This window comes from Boleophthalmus pectinirostris, unplaced genomic scaffold, assembly GCF_026225935.1.
Source record: "Boleophthalmus pectinirostris isolate CB_2022bp ecotype Guang Dong unplaced genomic scaffold, ASM2622593v1 HiC_scaffold_4, whole genome shotgun sequence".
In the NCBI taxonomy this organism is placed as follows: Eukaryota; Metazoa; Chordata; class Actinopteri; order Gobiiformes; family Gobiidae; genus Boleophthalmus; species Boleophthalmus pectinirostris.
In genome coordinates, this window is record NW_026571353.1 from 37,625,828 (window position 1) to 37,646,024 (window position 20,197).

At 38.4% G+C, this 20,197-nt stretch overlaps 1 protein-coding gene across 1 annotated transcript in view; it reads right to left on the reverse strand.

Moving 5' to 3' along the window:
• Positions 1-13,508, reverse strand: part of LOC129411333 (proprotein convertase subtilisin/kexin type 5-like) — a 36,917-nt gene extending 23,409 nt beyond the window's left edge. The window contains exons 1-10 of the mRNA XM_055161970.1: positions 13,493-13,508; positions 13,401-13,424; positions 13,309-13,332; positions 13,217-13,240; positions 13,125-13,148; positions 13,033-13,056; positions 12,816-12,918; positions 11,461-11,597; positions 8,044-8,244; positions 4,122-4,190 (exon numbers count right to left, since the gene is read on the reverse strand). Of these exons, the coding sequence (XP_055017945.1) occupies positions 4,122-4,190; positions 8,044-8,244; positions 11,461-11,597; positions 12,816-12,918; positions 13,033-13,056; positions 13,125-13,148; positions 13,217-13,240; positions 13,309-13,332; positions 13,401-13,424; positions 13,493-13,508 (646 nt within the window). The remainder of the gene's footprint in view (positions 1-4,121; positions 4,191-8,043; positions 8,245-11,460; positions 11,598-12,815; positions 12,919-13,032; positions 13,057-13,124; positions 13,149-13,216; positions 13,241-13,308; positions 13,333-13,400; positions 13,425-13,492) is intronic.
• Between the last annotated feature and the right edge of the window lie 6,689 nt (positions 13,509-20,197).

Consider the following 20,197-nt stretch of genomic DNA (forward strand, 5'->3'; position numbering starts at 1 on the left):
GTGTTTTTAGATTTGTTTTAGATGTGTTTTTAGATGTGTTTTAGATGTGTTTTAGATTTGTTTTAGATGTGTTTTAGATTTGTTTTAGATGTGTTTTAGATGTGTTTTAGATTTGTTTCAGATGTGTTTTAGATATGTTTTAGATGTGTTTTAGATTTGTTTTAGATGTGTTTTAGATTTGTTTCAGATGTGTTTTAGATGTGTTTTAGATTTGTTTTAGATGTGTTTTAGATGTGTTTTAGATTTGTTTTAGATGTGTTTTAGATGTGTTTTAGATTGTTTTAGATTTGTTTTAGATTTGTTTTAGATGTGTTTTAGATTTGTTTTAGATGTGTTTTAGATGTGTTTTAGATGTGTTTTAGATTTGTTTCAGATGTGTTTTAGATATGTTTTAGATGTGTTTTAGATTTGTTTTAGATGTTTTTAGATTGTTTTAGATTGTTTTAGATGTGTTTTAGATGTGTTTTAGATTTGTTTTAGATTTGTTTTAGATGTGTTTTAGATGTGTTTTAGATTTGTTTTAGATTTGTTTTAGATGTGTTTTAGATTTGTTTTAGATGTGTTTTAGATGTGTTTTAGATGTGTTTTAGATGTGTTTTAGATTTGTTTTAGATTTGTTTTAGATGTGTTTTAGATTTGTTTTAGATGTGTTTTAGATGTGTTTTTAGATTTGTTTTAGATGTTTTTAGATTTTTTAGATTTGTTTTAGATGTGTTTTAGATTTGTTTTAGATTGTTTTAGATTGTTTTAGATGTGTTTTAGATGTGTTTTAGATGTGTTTTAGATGTGTTTTAGATGTGTTTTAGATGTGTTTTAGATTTGTTTCAGATGTGTTTTAGATGTGTTTTAGATTTGTTTTTTAGATTGTTTTAGATGTGTTTTAGATGTGTTTTAGATTTGTTTTAGATGTGTTTTAGATGTGTTTTAGATGTGTTTTAGATTTGTTTTAGATTGTTTTTAGATGTGTTTTAGATTTGTTTCAGATGTGTTTTAGATGTGTTTTAGATTTGTTTTAGATGTGTTTTAGATTTGTTTTAGATGTGTTTTAGATGTGTTTTAGATTTGTTTTAGATTGTTTTAGATGTGTTTTAGATTGTTTTAGATTTGTTTTAGATGTGTTTTAGATTTGTTTTAGATGTGTTTTAGATTTGTTTCAGATGTGTTTTAGATGTGTTTTAGATGTGTTTTAGATTTTTTAGATTTGTTTTAGATTGTTTTTAGATTTGTTTTAGATTTGTTTAGATTTGTTTAGATTGTTTTTTTTTGTTTTAGATGTGTTTTAGATTGTTTTAGATTGTGTTTTAGATGTTTTTAGATTTTTTAGATTTGTTTTAGATGTGTTTTAGATTTGTTTTAGATTGTTTTAGATTTGTTTTAGATTTGTTTTAGAGCGACTCCAGAGGTGAGCGCAGAGGAGTTGGCCCGGGGCTGGAGTCGCTCTAAAACAAATCTAAAACAAATCTAAAACAAATCTAAAACAAATCTAAAACAAATCTAAAACAGGTCTGTTCTGTTGGGGGCAGCTCAAAGGATCCTCCGCCTCAGTGCTCCTCAAGCTCTGTAACTCCACAGAGCCTCCACGGGTTTATGAACAACAATATCTCAAGGACTGGGGCTGCGGCGGAGCAGCATGGTTTAGTCCTGGTTTAGTCCTGGTTAAGTCCTGGTTTAGACCTAGTTTAGTCCTGATTTATTCCTGGTTTAGTCCTGGTTTAGACCTGGTTTAGTCCTGGTTTAGTCCTGGTTTAGACCTGGTTTAGACCTGGTTTAGTCCTGGTTTAGACCTGGTTTAGTCCTGGTTTAGTCCTTGTTTTAGTCCTGTTTTAGACCTGGTTTAATCCTAGATTAGTCCTGGTTTAGATCTGGTTTAGATCTTGTTTAGTCCTGATTTAGACCTGGTTTAGTCCTGGTTTAGACCTGGTTTAGTCCTGGTTTAGATCTAGTTTAGTCCTGATTTATTCCTGGTTTAGACCTGGTTTAGACCTGGTTTAGTCCTGGTTTAGACCTGGTTTAGTCCTGGTTTAGTCCTTGTTTTAGTCCTGTTTTAGACCTGGTTTAAATCTAGATTAGTCCTGGTTTAGATCTGGTCTAGATCTTGTTTAGTCCTGATTTAGACCTGGTTTAGTCCTGTTTTAGACCTGGTTTAATCCTAGATTAGTCCTGGTTTACATCTGGTTTAGATCTTGTTTAGTCTTGATTTAGAGCTGGTTTAGTCCTGGTTTAGACCTGGTTTTAGTCCTGTTTTAGACCTGGTTTAATCCTAGATTAATCCTGGTTTTAGACCTAGTTTAGTCCTGATTTTAGTCCTGGTTTAGTCCTGGTTTTAGTCCCGGTTTTAGTCTTGGTTTAGTCCTGTTTTAGATCTGGTTTAGACCTGGTGTAGTCCTAGTATAGTCCTTGTTTAATTATGTTTCAGTCCTGGTTTAGTGCTGGTTTTATTCTGTTTTAGTTCTGGTTTAGTCCTGGTTTAGTCTTGGTTAAATCCCGGTTTAGTTCTGGTTTAGTCCTGGTTTTAGTCCTGGTTTAGAGATGCGTGTGGGGGAGGGGGGGTCTGTGGTCCGGGGTTGGGGGTTTGGGGACCTTGTGCTCTCCAGTGTTTGGGGTGAGTTTAATAGACTCAGGTGACGTCACAAATGTTTAATGGTTTTAAATTGAGAAACAGGTGAGAGTCTCAGGTGGAGTTTGTGTGAATCTGTCAGATCACAGATTTGTTGACCTGGTTTATGGTTCATATTTCTGTAATTACTGGAACTATCCACATGAAACAAAACCTGACACAAAATGTAAAGACGTCTGTCTTTAAATAAAAAAAAGTGAAATTATCTTTTCACATCAGCTTCAGAAAGTAGAGAGAAAAGTTTGTGGAGCCGATTCCCCAAATAATGAGAAGGACAAACATTTGTTGGTTTGGAGATTTCTTTCAAAAAACAGCGACACTCCTATAGAGTTATAAAGGCCAGTGCCAGGGTTCGATATCATTGAGAAGCTGCCGATACGATACAAACATCGATACAGTGCACTTTCGATTCAATACGATACATTTCAAATCGATTCAATATGGTTCAATAAAAAATAAAGGTTAAATCATGTCTTTGTTAAACCACTTCTTGTGCAAAGTTCATATGAAACACAAACATTTTAATCATCAAAACAGTGAAAATGTCAAATGTGTCAAATAAACGAGTTTCCTTCCTCTAAATAAGCAACAAAACTGTAGCGAGGGTCGTGCAAAAAATATCAAAATATCAATATATCGTATCGTTTAATGTGATGATACAGTATCGATATCGTGGGCAAGAGGTGGGAACAAGTCTTTGTTTTGTAAATCTCAAGTAAGTCTCAAGTCTTTGACCTCAAGTCCGAGTCAAGTCCCAAGTCAAATACAGGTAAGTCCAAGTCCAGTCTCGAGTCACTGGTCCATAAGTCCAAGTCAAGTCCAAGTCGTCTGATTTGAGCTTCAAGTCTTTTCAAGTCTTTAAACCAAAGTATCAAATATAGTTTAGATTTTTGCAATTTATATGAATTTTAAACTAAATTGTCACGGTATATTTATATAAGAGTATTTATAGAGTTGTAGAAATTAATTTAGTTAATTTTTCCTTTTTAAATGTCTTGACAAGATCTTACTGTGAGTCATTACAATCAGAATAGAAAGAATTAAGATTTAAAAGTGCTTCCCAAGTCACAGGTCTCAAGTCTTAGTCCATTTTATCAAGTCAAGTCTCAAGTCCTAAAAATACGACTTGCAAGTCCCACCTCTGTCGTGGGCTGCTGTATCGATGTATCACCAAGAGTATTTTTTTGGTATATTTTACTAAAGTATTTTGTCACAGCTACAGTTTTGTTGCTTGTTTAAAGGAAGGAAACTCGTTTATTTGACACATTTGATATTTTCACTGTTTTGATGATTAAAATGTTTGTGTTTCATAAGAACTTTGCACAAGAAGTGAGTTAATGAAGACTTTCAGTATCACAGCCACAATTTAACCTTTATTTTTTTGTAACCATATCAAATCGATTTGAAATAGATCATATTGAATTGAAAGTGCACTGTATCGAGGTATGTATCATATTGGCAACTTCTCACTGATACTCAGCTCTACTGTGTGTGTTTTACTCACTGTGTTTACACTGTTTACAGCCTTCGTCACAGGGGACACACACCTCTCCCCGGGCGTCTGTCACCTCACCTGGACAAGAGAAAAGAGTTCAGATCAGACCTTTAAACCTGCTCTGGACCCGGCTTAGATCCTCGTCTACATTTCCATAGCAAGTCCGAGTCAAGTCAAGTTTATTTATGGGTCGGTCAAGTGGTAACGGAGGGAAACGGGCAGATTTTTGACATTCAAATGTCTCTTATTCAGAAACTAGAGGGACTATTGAAATAAGTAAAGTATCAGAATGTAGGAAAGAGTTACACTCCAACAGGGTCAAGTTAAACCTGTGATATTCTTTCAAGTTGTTGACAAAAAATTAAAAAAACTCATGTCGGCAACGGAGGGAATGAAATATGCAGCACTTTTTGGGCAATAAATACAAACAGTGATTTGTATTTGTAAACAGTATTTGCTTCATATGGTTTTCTACCATATGGTACAAGATTAGGTTGAAAAACCTCTTACTTTTTGACTCATGAGATTTTTTATTAAGAAAGGTCATGGTAACGGAGGGAAAAGTAACGGAGGGAAAATTGTACAAACAAGTAGAAGGTGCAGGATTTTGTATAATTTGTCAGTTTTTTTCTTTCGAATACTTTAATATTACTTCAAAATGAAAGGAAACTATTTCTATCAAATATGTCAGTCCTTCCAAGAACATTTTTATCATTTTAAATACTTTTTTTTTAATACTGTACCTTCATCAACAGTTCAAAGATCAAATAACACAAGATATGATGAAATACATCCATTTATTTACATGATTTGCAGGTCTTTGAAATTTGGGAAATAATTTTTGTTCCATGTTTCATACATGGTCTGTTTAAAACGTCTGGAACTTTAGAACCAAAAATGGTACAGAAAAAAGGTCAACAGTTTCATAAACTAGAGAACATATGTATCTGTTCAATATATTTTTATATCAGATGCATTAACCTAAATTTTTGGCCTTGCTGTTTACTTCTGCTTGACCGGGCCTTTAAAAAACACATTTAAAAACAACTTCAGCTCACCAAAGTGCTTCATATAAAATTCAGCAAAATCATATACAGACACACAGATAAAGGGTTTCCACTATTTTTTACAGACAAAACTTTTCCATGACTTTCCAATTGCAAATTCCAACGATAATTGTTTGGGGGCCCCTCCAGGTTTGGGGGCCCTAAGTGGTCGCCTACTTTTGCCTAATGGTAGCGCCGCCTCTGCACATGACGCCTGTCCATAAACCGAGACTGAGACAAACTTGGACGTGTCTGTGTTGTGATTATAATCTGTTCCAGTTCAGGTTTAATTCTGTTTAGTCCCATTTTGATGTTCCGCGTGTAAATGTGAGAAAAAATGCATCTTAGTCTGACATTTGAGTTGTTTTGTTGTTGTTTTTTTCTTTTTCTTTGGACTTCTAGGAAATGTATGCTTAGTTTTCAGCTGATTGATGAGATTTAAGCTGTAAAAAGTTCAAGTTGTACGACTCATTACAGATGTAAACGAAATACTAAAGTGTTTCATTCTGCTGTTTATTTATTACAGCTCATGGTTTGTTTGTTTTTTTTAAACAATATTGTACATTTAGAATAGTTTAATGCTTTAAATCTGCTCTGTGGCATCAATTAGTTTCAGTATTATTGTTTATTTTCTATACTTTACAGTTTTTTGTTCTAAGACGACGTTTCAGGGAGAGAATTCTGGAGGTTTTGAGTTTTCACACGACGGCTGAACATAAACTGAGACTGAGACAAACTTGGATGTGTCTCTGTCTGCAGGTTAAAGCTCTGGAAACCCTGGTTTAGTCGTGATTATAATCAGTTCTAGATCAGGTTTAATTCTGTTTAGTCCCATTTTGATGTCGTAAGTGTGAGAAAATTGCAGCAAAATCTGACATTTCCATTGTTTTGTTTAGTTTCCTTTGCACTAGTTTTTGGCTGTATGATGAGATTTAAGCGGTAAAAAGTTGAAAGGACACATTACAGACTCATTCTGCTGTTTATTTGTTGCAGCTTTTTTGTATCTTGCAGTTTGTTTTTAGCAATATTGTAGATTTAGAATAGTTTTAGTGCTTTAAATCTCAATTAGATACAGTATTATTGTTTATTGTCTATATTTTACAGTTCATAGGTTGCAGTTTTTTGTTCTCTCAGTTAGAGAGTTCTGGAGGTTTTGAGTTTTCACACGACGCCTGAACATAAACTGAGACTGAGACAAACTTGGATGTGTCTCTGTCTGCAGGTTAAAGCTCTGGAAACCCTGGTTTAGTCGTGATTATAATCTGTTTTAGATCAGGTTTAATTCTGTTTAGTCCCATTTTGAATGTCGTAAGTGTCTAAGTGTGAGAAAAAATGCTGCAAAATCTGACATTTCAAATGAGATTTAAGCTGTAAAAAGTTGAATGATTAACTTGTAAGACTCATTATAGATGTAAACTAAATACTCAAGTGTTTCATTCTGCTGTTTATTTGTTGCAGCTTTTTTGCAGCTTGCAGGTTGTTGTTTTTTTTAACAATATTGTACATTTAAAATAGTTTTAGTGCTTTAAATCTGCTCTGTGCCATCAATTAGTTTCAGTATTACTGTTTATTGTCTATATTTTACAGTTTTTTGTTCTAGGTGACGTTTCAGGGAGAGAATTCTGGAGGTTTTGAGCTTCACATGAGTTCTGAACATAAACTGAGAAACTTGGATGTGTCTCTGTCTGCAGGTTTAATTCTGTTTAGTCCCATTTTGATGTCGTAAGTGTGAGAAAATTGCAGCAAAATCTGACATTTCCATTGTTTTGTTTTGTTTCCTTTGCATTACTTTTTGGCTGTAAATTGAGATTTAAGCCGTAAAAAGTTGAATGATTAACTTGTAAGACTCATTATAGATGTAAACTAAATACTCAAGTGTTTCATTTTGCTGTTTATTTGTTGCAGCTTTTTTGTAGCTTGCAGTTTTGTTTAGTTTTTTAACAATATTGTACATTTAGAATAGTTTTAGTGCTTTAAATCTGCTCTGTGGCATCAATTAGTTTCAGTATTATTGTTTATTTTCTATATTTTACAGTTTCCTGTTCAAGACGACGTTTCAGGGAGAGAATTCTGGAGGTTTTGAGTTTTCACACGATGGCTGAACATAAACTGAGACTGAGACAAACTTGGATGTGTCTCTGTCTGCAGGTTAAAGCTCTGGAAACCCTGGTTTAGTCGTGATTATAATCAGTTCTAGATCAGGTTTAATTCTGTTTAGTCCCATTTTGATGTTGTAAGTGTGAGAAAATTGCAGCAAAATCTGACATTTCCATTGTTTTGTTTAGTTTTCTTTGCACTAGTTTTTGGCTGTATGATGAGATTTAAGCGGTAAAAAGTTGATTGAGTAACTTGTACGACTCATTACAGACTCATTCTGCTGTTTATTTGTTGCAGCTTGCAGGTTTTTTTGATAATATTGTACATTTAGAATAGTTTTAGTGCTTTAAATCTGCTCTGTGGCCCCAATTAGATACAGTATTATTGTTTATTGTCTATATTTTACAATTCATAGGTTGCAGTTTTTTGTTCTAGGCGACGTTTCAGGGAGAGAATTCTGGAGGTTTTGAGCTTCACATGAGACTGAAACAAACTTGGATGTGTCTCTGTCTGCAGGTTAAAGCTCTGGGAACCCTGGTTTAGTTGCGATTATAATCTGTTCTATTTCAGGTTTAATTCTGTTTAGTCCCATTTTAATGTGGTGTGGTGAAAAAATGCAGTTAAGTCTGACATTTGAGTTGTTTTTTTGTTTGTTTTTTTGCAGTTTATACCATTCGCTGGGGAAAAATCCTTTTGTTTATTACGACCCGGGTATCTCATTTCCCGAGATACTGTACTGTACTGTGGACTTTAGACTGTATTTACACGTCACTGCGGCGTGGACTGACCTTTGGCGCACTGCAGCGGCACGCACAGCGCCCCCTTCAGCCTGTAGCCGGGCTCACAGTGCTGACAGAGCAGAGCGGAGGAGCAGGAGGCGCAGTGGTCGGGGCACAGCTCACAGCGACTGCGCGGGGAGTGGAAGTGACCCTCCGGACACGACAGACGACACTGACCCTCGAACAGGAACCGCGCCACCCCATGGACGTCTGAGGGAAGTGCAGGGACAGACACCAAAGAAAGTGTTAAGAGATATTCCACAACAGCAATAACAACAATATGTGTCCTTTGAGCTCATATCATATACAGCCGCTCCAGTATGGCTCCTGCACCGCTAATACTACGACTACTAATACTACTACTTTGATGAATTATCCAAAGTGACCGCAATTATATATAAATATAGATATACCCTAGATAAAAACAGTCTTTTTATTAAATATAACTCGCTGGTAATGACCTACATAACCTACGGTATTGAGATTTGGGGCAATACATATAAGACGAATACAAAGTCAGTCTTGCAAAAAAAGGCAATAAGAGCATCACATTATCAACTTATAACGAACCAACCAATGCATTATTTATAAACCTTCAAACGCTGAAATTTTATGATTTAGTCTTTACCTTTATACTCTGAAAATCATGTTCAAAGTAAACAACAATCTCCTGTCAAAGTCGTTACAGAACATGTTCAAAATCCGAAAGAGCCAATATGAGCTCAGAGGCACGACCGTGTTTATTAAAAAGAAAATCAGAACAAACATTAATGAAATTTTGTAAAATCTGTTAAAGGGGCGGAGCTGTGGAACAAACTGTACAGAAAACCTAAAATTGTGCACCACTTTCTTTCACTTCATAAAGAAGTTTAAATGTTTAACTCCGGACAGAAACATGAAATATGAGACTTAGTTTGTGCTGTAGAACTTTGTTGTTCTGTTACTGATTAGTTTGTTTCCTCCTGCTGTATTTATGAAGATGAACTGATGTCAAGATGAAGCTCTGACAAAGGAATAAAGAGTAAAGGCATAATAAGCTTAAGCTTCAGCCTGCACCTTTTCTGTCTGTGTATGTTAAATATGAATGTTTGTGAATTAATGTCAAAATATACCTGTGACCGATGACCAAATAAATAAATAAATAAATAATAAAATAAAACTTGTATCTAAGAAGAGATGCCAAATATATTTGTTTCTTCCTTGGACTATCGTGTGCATCAGAGTAAATCAGTCGAGCAAACTGAGCTTGGATGAATGTTTTCTTTATGATTTTTGACTGTTCACAGTTGAACGATTGGATTTTCATTGAGGCAAGTTGTTATTTTTGACTGGTTACTGGCTTGTGAAAAAAGATATACATATATAAAATTAAAAAGAAATTATTTATTTAAAATGTTGTTATTATTTTATATTTTGCTTGTTCCAGATTCAATGTTTAAGCAAAACTATTATTAAACATTTATTTTAATGAGAAAAGGTTTAACATCACATCTTGAAAGAAGAGAAAACATGCAGATGTTGTTGGAATTTTTCAATAAATATTTAGTTTGGCCGACGGCTTAATCCCAGTTTTTAATTTTGGCCTCTGTGATTTTGAGTTTGACACTCCTGCTTTACAGATTTGCCTGAAACATTCCCCAGTAGCGTTAAACTTATTTATCTTGGATTTATTTAATTACAGGTGTTTTTATTGCTTTAAAAAAACACAAGCAGGGTCAGCTCTCCGCAGATCTGACGTGTAACTTGGCTTGGCGGCGTTACTTTTTTACTTTTTACTCTTTACGAGAAGGTAACGAACCCAAAAAAGTGACTTCAGTGCACCGTTAATGTCAAACCTGTGAAGAGCGTTCGGTTCCTCTGCCTTTCTCCTCGTCTGTCTGTGGGAGGTGAGACCAGGTTGTTTTTCATTCGTGTCGTCTTATTGCATCATGTCTCATTAAACCAGACAGACTCTAATTAAAACTCTCACATCCTAACGAGTCTGAGCAGGACTAATTGAGTGAGTGCTCCTGTCTGCACTTCAGATCCTGGTAAACACGCGTCGTCGAAGCATCTCTGCGGCGCTCCGGCCCTTTTTTAGAACCAGATCAATTTGTGCTTTCAGACTTCTCGAAAAACAGGTGGAAAAGGCCGACGACTTAAAGGCTCAGAGGTTGTTGCTTGGCCAGGAATATTCCACAGTATTTCTTTAAACATACAAAACCGGTCAAAGGTTTTAGAACAGCCTAATTTTTCCAGTTATTTATTGCAATTCAAGTCGTGCAAGTCCAGTGAAGAGCTTTAAGTGGTACAAAGGTAAAAACTGAACAGCCAAAGAGATAAAAGATACAAAACACAAGTCCAAGTTCTGCCAAAACAACCTCAGGAAAAAAGAACAAGATAGTAAAATTAAAAACATGGAGTGTCCAGCACAGTGTCCAGACTTAAAGGGAGAGTCCAGAATTTTGGACATAGGACCTCATTTCTTAGGCCCCATCCACACTAGTTTGTATTCAAGTCATTTTCGTTGTAGATGCAGTGTTCAGTCACACTAATCCGACTGAAAACGGCACCAGAGACGGAACGATCTGGTGCCTCCAGCTCCCACGAATTCATCTGAGTACAGATCTGATCCGGCACCGTGTGGACGCCTGAAAACACTGATACACTGATGTAGTTCTCAAAGTAATTCACCGCCAAAACACTAAGAGGTTAGAATATATGTCCATTCATATGAACGTGTGTCTGTGTGTACGACCTGCAGACGTATAATCTCTGAAAAGTTTAACATGAATCATCTCCAACGTGATAGAAACACAGAACAGACTCACCATCAGCAGAACACCCCTCTGTCACAGAAAGAACACTCATATTCCACTGAGTCACTGTGTCCTTTAGTAGAAACAGAAGCTGAACCTCATCTTGGTCAGGACTAGTTTGATTCATCAGTCGTTTTTACTTCATGGAAACCGTCTGACCTCGCAGCATTAGGATTTGTTCACTCGACAGTAGGCAGGTACTTTTTTATTTAACTAATCGCTGCTATTTGGTCGTGACGTATGTAATGCGCTGCTAATGGGACTAAATGGTATATTAAGCTTTTCCCAAATCCTGTAGGAAGAAGGACAATAACGTCTTTCCTCTTGTTAAAATTCACCAAACATTCTCTTTGTTCTGGGTTTAAATCCTCGATCTCGGGAATCGTCGCCAACACAGAATGTATGACTCTTCGCTGATTGGCTGGTGCTCGGACTCGCACTTCAGGGGTTTTGCGAACCGTCTAGTGCAGGCATGTCCAAACTATGGCCCGTGGACCAAATGCGGCCCTCAGACAATTTTTTTCTTGGCCCTCAGGCTTCCAGGTGAATTGAGCGGAGGCACTAGGTGGCGCCAGCCTGACTAGGTCAAGACTCCCTGAGCTGTTGTAGGTGCAGTTGTGTGTCGTACCTTTGTCACAGCTGGTGCAGTTGTCGGGCCCAGCGTCCGTGCACTCGTGGCAGGTGTGGTGACAGGGGTAACACTGTTTGTCCAGGGTGTAGCGCCCCTTTGGGCAGCGGATGACACAGTGCCCTTCATCAAAAAACCTGCAAAGATGTGGATTTGTCAAGATTTTTAAGAGATTTGTGACAACCTTCTAACCTTCTAACCACAAAGATGAATTCTTGCAATATGTTTGAGTTGAAAAACTCTGGAGTCAATTTAAATCAAATAAAAGGTGTTTCCTGTTGGGGACAGCTCAAAGGATCCTCTACAGTGTTTGGGGTGAGTTTAATAGACTCACGTGACGCACAACATCATGGAATCTTTAATGGTTTAAAATTAAGAAAAGAGGTGAGAGTCTCAGGTGGAGTTTGTTGTGGAACTGTCAGATCACAGATTTGTTGATCTGGTTTATGATTCATATTTCTGTAATTACTGAAACTGTCCACATGAAACAAAACAAAACTGACACACAAGACTTCTCTGTCAGTATCAATAAACAAAAGTGAAATGATCTTTTCAGAGCAGCTTCAGAAAGTGGAGCCCTTTCACCCGACAACAACCACGTCTCTGGGGTTGAATAATGACTTTAAGACATAAGATTAATGTGACAAAAAAATTATGAGAAGGAGAAACATTTGTTGGTTTGGGGATTTCTTTCAAAACAGTGATTCTCGTGTAGAGTTACAAAGGCCAGTGCCTGTCAGCCCCAGGGCAGCTGTGGCTCCATAGTTCAAAGTTGGAGATGTGTATTTTACTCACTGTATTTTATATGGTATAGTTCAAAAACTCAAACAGAACACATCTGGCTGAGCTCCTGCAGCAGCACGAGTGACCAGCAGTTCAGACCAGACTCAGTCTGTCACAATAATCACTTTTTCTACCTTTCGTTCAATATGTGAAAGCTGAAACTTTTCTGTTGGGGCTCAGTATTTAAAGTGTGTACATTTTCTTTGCATTACTGAGAAATGTATGGTTAGTTTTTGGCTTTATGATCAGATTTAAGCCATAAAAGGTTGATTGAGTAACTTGTATGACTCATTACAGGTGTGAAATTAAAAGCTCATGTTTTTTGTTTTATTTTTTTAAACAATATTGTAGATTTAAAATAGTTTTAGTGGTTTAAATCTGCTCTGGGTTATTGTGTCTGTGGCATCAATTAGTTTCAATAATACTGTTTATTGTCTATATTTTATAATTCATAGGTTCCAGTTATAGGCGACAGTTTTGAGGACTTTACCATTCATAAGATATTATAATCACTTTTAAATGATCAGTTACTATGACAACAGTTGTATGGACGGGTGCGGCGATGTCCTGACCTGGTGGGGGGGCAGTGGATGCAGTCCTCCCTCTCGGGGCCGGAGCACTGCTGACAGGTGGCATCACACAGGTGGCACTGCCCGTGGGCACTCATGTACTCCCCTGAACACAAACACAAACTCACACCAGGGGGCGCTCATGTACTCCCCTGAACACAAACACAAACTCACACCAGGGGGCGCTCATGTACTCCCCTGAACACAAACACAAACTCACACCAGGGGGCGCTCATGTACTCCCCTGAACACAAACACAAACTCACACCAGGGGGCGCTCATGTACTCCCCTGAACACAAACACAAACTCACACCAGGGGGCGCTCATGTACTCCCCTGAACACAAACACAAACTCACACCAGGGGGCGCTCATGTACTCCCCTGAACACAAACACAAACTCACACCAGGGGGCGCTCATGTACTCCCCTGAACACAAACACAAACTCACACCAGGGGGCGCTCATGTACTCCCCTGAACACAAACACAAACTCACACCAGGGGGCGCTCATGTACTCCCCTGAACACAAACACAAACTCACACCAGGGGGCGCTCATGTACTCCCCTGAACACAAACACAAACTCACACCAGGGGGCGCTCATGTACTCCCCTGAACACAAACACAAACTCACACCAGGGGGCGCTCATGTACTCCCCTGAACACAAACACAAACTCACACCAGGGGGCGCTCATGTTCTCTCATCAGGGTTCCCACTTTTTTTCCCTGACAAAATTTCAGAACTTTTCCATGACTTTTTCAGGACCTAAAGTAAATTTTCCATGACTTTCTGGCACCTACATGTGTAGAATTGATCAGACTTTTAGGGCTAAATATGAAATGTGAACTTTTTCCACTCACCTTATGGTTTGGGATTATAGTTCAACATTCAAAATCCTGTCAGTGCATTTATTGTCGTCTCTTTTGAACAAAAGACGCAAATATTCAGAAATAATCTGAATATCCTAATGAGAATTTAACAAAGAAGTGTCAAACTCAAATTCACAGAGGCCAAAATTAAACACTGGGACTAAGTCGTTGGCCAAACTAAATATTTATTGAAAAATTTCAACAACATCTGCATGTTTCCTCTTCTTTCGAGATATGTAATGTTAAATCTTTTCTTATTAAAATAAATGTTTAATAATAGTTTTGCTAAAAACACTGAATCCAGAATAAGCAAAATATAAAGTAATAACATTTTAAATAAAAAATGTTTCTATAGTCTGTCTGTAGCTGACGGACTAAATATAATTATATCCTCCTGGGACCTGAAGAAAAAGTATTGCAATAGTATTTTTTTTTTTTTATGATTTTCTGTCTATTTGGAGGTAAATGAACACCTTAGCATTTAGATTTTGTTCATTGAGTTTTGATTTATAATTTTATAACATGTTCTCTGTAAAGGACGCAGGGGATGTTTTGGTGTTAAATCCACGTGAAATTAAAAACCTCACAAAAACAACTTTTTTCGATGACCAACATCTCTGACAAGCTTCTAAAGATGAATCAAAAGGTTTTTACACTTCCTTTTAATATCGTCACAAACTAACACCCAGTGAGTTTTTTTTTTTTAATCCTGGACATGATAGTGTCTATAATCCCTCAGACTTGTTTAGGCAGATGAATCTATTCCCCCCATGAAGAGTCTGTTCCAAAACACTTAAAACATAAACTGGTGAACTCAGTGTCCAATATAAAGGACACAAATGAATGAGCCGGGCCTCAGGAGGATATTACGGACCAAATTTGGCCCCCGGACCCGAGTTTGACATGTCTGATTTACAGTGTTGGGGAGTAACAGATTACATGTACCAGCGTTAAGTAATCAGATTACAAATTATGAGTAACTGTATTCAGTTACAGTTTTTACAGTTACATTTTGGGCTATATCCCCCCACCCCCTTTTTTTTTATTTTTATTTTTTAATCAGTAATTCCACTCATTGCCGGAAACTAAACCAGGTCTAAACCAGGACTAAAACCAGGTCTAAACTAGGTCTAAACTAGGATTAAAACCAGGTCTAAACTAGATCTAAACCAGGTCTAAACCAGGACTAAACCAGGACTAAAACCAGGTCTAAACTAGGTCTAAACCAGGACTAAAACCAGGTCTAAACCAGGACTAAACCAGCACAAAACCAGGACTAAACCAGGACTAAAACCAGGACTAAACCAGGACTAAAACCAGGTCTAAACTAGATCTAAACCAGGTCTAAACCAGGACTAAAACCAGGTCTAAACCAGGACTAAACCAGCACAAAACCAGGACTAAACCAGGACTAAAACCAGGTTTAAACCAGGACTAAAACCAGGTCTAAACTAGATCTAAACCAGGTCTAAACCAGGACAAAACCAGGACAAAAACCAGGTCTAAACCAGGACTAAAACCAGGTCTAAACTAGATCTAAACCAGGTTTAAATTGAGTCTAAACCATGACTAAACCAGGATTTAACAGGACTGAACTATTTTCTTTTATCAGACAAAACATCTTATGTTACAATATCCTCGTCTTTGCTTCTCTACAGCAAATCAAGTAATCCAAAGTATTCAGATTACTTTACTCACTTTAAGTAATTTAATGGATTACGTTACAAACTACATTCTGGTGTGTGTAATCTGTAATCTGTAGGGGAAACATTTTAAAAGTCGCCTTCCCAACACTGCTGATTTAACAGAACGCTGTAGTTGTGTGAAAGAGATACTAAAATTCAGACTTTTCCAAAACTTTCATTGAAATTACAAAATTCCATGACTTTTCAAGGCCTGGAAAATGATATCTTCAATTTCCATGACTTTTCCAGGATTTCCATGACCGTGGGAACCCTGCACTCTCCTGAACACACCAGGGGGCGCTCACGTTCCCTCCTGAACACTCACAATGTTTCAGACCAGGGACCAGAAGGAAAATGTGCTGAGAAAAGAAAAACTTTTTTTAAAAACAAGAAAATATCAAACCATAAGTGACACACAGTAGGTCCGAAATATTTCTGGTTAATTACACAATAAAACCAAATCAGTAACAGGAATCAAAAACAATAGTATTTATATTTAAAGTACCTATGAGACTTTAGAGTCGTTTCACTAAATACAGTTCACATAATTATACGTATGATTTTGCGTAACATTTAACCAGTGTTTTCCCAGTTTGACAATTTGTGGTTTTGTGGTTACTTCCTGATTGGAAATGATGACATCCCGTAACATTCCATAACCGTTGCCACTGAGACCAGACTGTTCGCCAACACGGGCCCAAAACACGTCTCATTTACAGTCGTCTCACAAATACGTACGACATTTGTATTTTGTTAAATTCTGTTTAACCGTCGGCTGAATTACACAACTTTTATTCCGATATTTCCTCACAAGCTGCTACTTGACTCTCGACTCGTGAAAACATTTACACAAGTATTAAACCGCAAAACCAAGTCAGAATTAGGAAAAATAGAAAAGTGTCTTACGCACTTTGAGATAAAAAAAAACAAGCTGGTATTTATGTTTCTGATCACACTGGCAGCATGTTATAGTTTTAAGTGCAAAATAGAAAATAAGGCGCAGCCCCTCCCTCACCCCCCATTCCCCGGAGTTAAAACATTTCCAGCGCCTCTGAAAACTCTGATGATTCTCTTGTTGCAGATGCACGTGTGTCTTGGTTGTCGTGTGGATATAGTGTGTGTAGTGGGAGAAGTGACATTTGGTTTTGGAACAAGTGTCGCTGCATCTCTTCAGCTCTCACTGTGGCAGCTCGAGTCAGAGTCCTGCACCAGGTCGGGTCAGAGTCCTGCACCAGGTCGGGTCAGAGTCCTGCACCAGGTCGGGTACTTGTGGACTTAAGAGAGAGAGAACCCTGAGCCAGTGGAGCGGGTGCGATCAGGCGACGGCCACACTTACTTACGCACCTTAGTCCTAGGTTAGTCCTGGGTTAGTCCTAGGGTTAGTCCTGGGGTTAGTCCTAGGTTAGTCCTGGGTTAGTCCTGGGTTAGTCCTAGGTTAGTCCTGGGTTAGTCCGGGGTTAGTCCTAGGTTAGTCCTAGGTTAGTCCGGGGTTAGTCCGGGGTTAGTCCGGGGTTAGTCCTAGGTTAGTCCGGGGTTAGTCCGGGGTTAGTCCTGAGTTAATCTTGAGTTAGTCCAGGGTTAGTCCTGAATTAATCCTGGTTTAGTCCTAAATTAGTCCTGAGTTAATCCTAAATTAATCCTGAGTTAATCCTGAGTTAGTCCTGGTTTAGTCCTAAATTAGTCCTGTGTTAATCCTGACTTAGTCCTGAGTTAATCTTGAGTTAGTCCTGGTTTAGTCCTGATTTAGTCCTGAGTTAATCTTGAGTTAGTCCTGGTTTAGTCCTGATTTAGTCCTGATTTAGTCCTGAGTTAATCTTGAGTTAGTCCTGGTTTAGTCCTGATTTAGTCCTGAGTTAATCTTGAGTTAATCTGAGTTAGTCCTGGTTAGTCCTGATTTAGTCCTGAGTTAATCTTGAGTTAGTCCTGGGTTAGTCCTGAATTAATCCTGGTTTAGTCCTGGTTTAGTCCTTAGTTAGTCCTGGGTTATCACGGGCGGTAATGAGTGGAATGTTAACGGGTGTGGGCAGGTGCAGGACTCTGGGTGGGGTCATGTTGGTCACGTGTGGTGATCGCTGTGGCCCAACGTGCACCACATTGATTCAGTAACTATATTCCCTGACTGTACAGGATGACTCCATCGTCAGACACTTCCACCAGGACTAAACCAGGTCAGAAACCGGGACCAGACCAGGACCAAGACCAGGACTGAACCAGGACTAAACTGGTCTCAGTCCCTGTCTCAGTCCTGGTCTGGTCCTGGTCTGAGTTCTGGTTTAGACCTGGTTCAGTCCAGCATCATAGTTTAAGTCATGGAAATGGGAAATGGTCGTTATCTGTTCTTTTTTCATTTTGGTTTTGGTGAAAAATAATGAAGAAAATAGTTGTTTTTTTTCATTTTCTTATTTTTGGTCTTATTTGGAAAAACAAATGAACGAATGACACATGGATTAATAATGATTATTATGTTACGATTCTGTTAAAATCAGTTTCAAACTGACTCGTCCATTGTAACATGAAAGTGGAGAATATTTTGACAGTTAAAATAAATCTGACAATCAGACACTATTTCGATGGTGTTTTTTTGTTTAAAAGTAAAACTACTCTTATTTAATGTCATACTGAGAGAAAATCAAATTGCTCTGAGGCTTCATCCATTAGTGGGGGCCCCTCCAGGTTCAGGGGCCCTAGCCAGCCGTCTCCTTTTGCCTAATGGCAGCTCCGCCTCTGCCTGAGACGCTCCCAGGTCCCTGCAGCGTGTCCTTCGTCCTCCTCAGATCTCCTTCTGGTGACCAGTGTTGGGAAGGTGACTTTTAAAATGTTTTCCCCTACAGATTACAGATTACACACACCAAAATGTAGTTTGTAACATAATCCATTAAATTACATGAGGTGAGTAATGTAATCTGAATACTTTGGATTACTTGATTTGCTGTAGAGAAGCAAAGACGAGGAAATCTTCACATAAGATGTTTTATCTGCTAAAAGAAAATGAAAAGCCCAGACTTTACTGAACCAAATTAAAAATATTATTGATAGAAGACGAGGAGACACGGTTCACGCGGCATGATTTAGTCCTGTTAAATCCTGTTGGGGCGGCAGTAGTTCAGTTGGTGGAGCATTCGCCCACTGATCTGAAGGTTGGTGGTTTGATTCCAGCTCTCAACATAAACATCACAGGTTGAGCAGTCAGATCCACTGACCCACAGGTTGGCTGGTGTGATTCCAGCTCCCACAGATGAATGCTGTCGTTGTGTCCTTGGGCAAGACACTTAACCCACCTTGCCCACAGTGTCTGCGTACACTGGTGTGTGAATGTGTGAGTGGTTCCTTGTTGTAAAGCACTTTGAGTGACTTGAAGGTGGAAAAGCGCTATAGAAAAATGTGACCATTTACCATTTTACCATTTTAGTCCTGGTTTAGACCTGGTTTTAGACCTGGTTTGGACCTGGTTTAGACCTGGTTTTAGTCCTGGTTTTAAACCTGGTTTAGACCTGGTTTTAGTCCTGGTTTTAAACCTGGTTTAGACCTAGTTTTAGTCCTGGTTTTAATCCTGGTTTAGACCTGGTTTAGTCCTGGTTTTAAAGCTGGTTTAGGCCTGGTTTAGACCTAGTTTTAGTCCTGGTTTTAAAGCTGGTTTAGACCTGGTTTAGACCTAGTTTTAGTCCTGGTTTTAAAGCTGGTTTAGACCTGGTTTAGACCTGGTTTTAAACCTGGTTTTAAAGCTGGTTTAGACCTGGTTTAGACCTGGTTTTAGACCTGGTTTTAGTCCTGGTTTTAAAGCTGGTTTAGTTTCCTACAATGAGTGGAATTACCGGGGAAAAAGAAAAAAAAAAAAAGAAAAAAAGGGGGATATAGCCCAAAATGTGAAAACAGGGAAATACCACCATGTAATCCAATTCCCACTCACTGAAACAGTAACTGTAACTGAATACAGTTACTCATCATTTGTACTCTGATTACTTAACTGCGGTACATGTAATCTGTTACTCCCTGACACTGCTGGTGGGACATGCTCAGACCTCCTCTCCACCTCTGAGCTCCTCCCGTGTGGAAGGACAAAAATGAAGAATCTTTATAAAAAATGATTAAAAGTGAAGTTTTAAAATGAACTTGGAGGAACAGACACAGAGTTTAGGAAACAGTTTTATAAATCCAGATGCAGGTTGGACATCTGCAGGTGTAAATGGGATGGAACTGGACTCTTCAGACTCACCTTCTGGTCTCCTGTGACTCAGTTTAAAGGGTTAATCTGTACTCGACGTGCTTCAGATCAGAACAGAGCGGCGTCTTTTTGTTTAATGGCTCTTATTCAGATATTCAGATCACAGCGTCCGTCCGGGGACAGGCTGCTCCGTGTGTCGCCGCGCTCTTTGTTCCGTATCGAACAATGAGGCTTGTTTGTACGGAGACGACAGAGAGAGAGCGTCCCGTTCACAAACCGCTCCGCTCGGCCCGTTCAGACCCACGTGTACAAACAGCGGAGCGTCGGGTTTACACGGCGAAGAGGGAAAAGTTAAGAGTTTCATTTTATTAAACCGGGAAAGTCCAAAGATTTGACGTCCTTAAAAGCGCCGCAGCGAGTAGATCCTGCGGGTGTTTGGGTCTGTGGTCTGGGTCTGGTGCAATTCTGGTTTAGAGCTGTTTTAGTCCTGGTTCAGTCCTGATTTAGTCCTGGTTCAGTCCTGATTTAGTCCTGGTTCAGTCCTGTTTTAGTCCTGGTTCAGTCCTGGTTCAGTCCTGTTTTAGTCCTGGTTCAGTCCTGGTTCAGTCCTGTTTTAGTCCTGGTTCAGTCCTGTTCAGTCCTCCAGTCCTGTCTTAGTCCTGGTTCA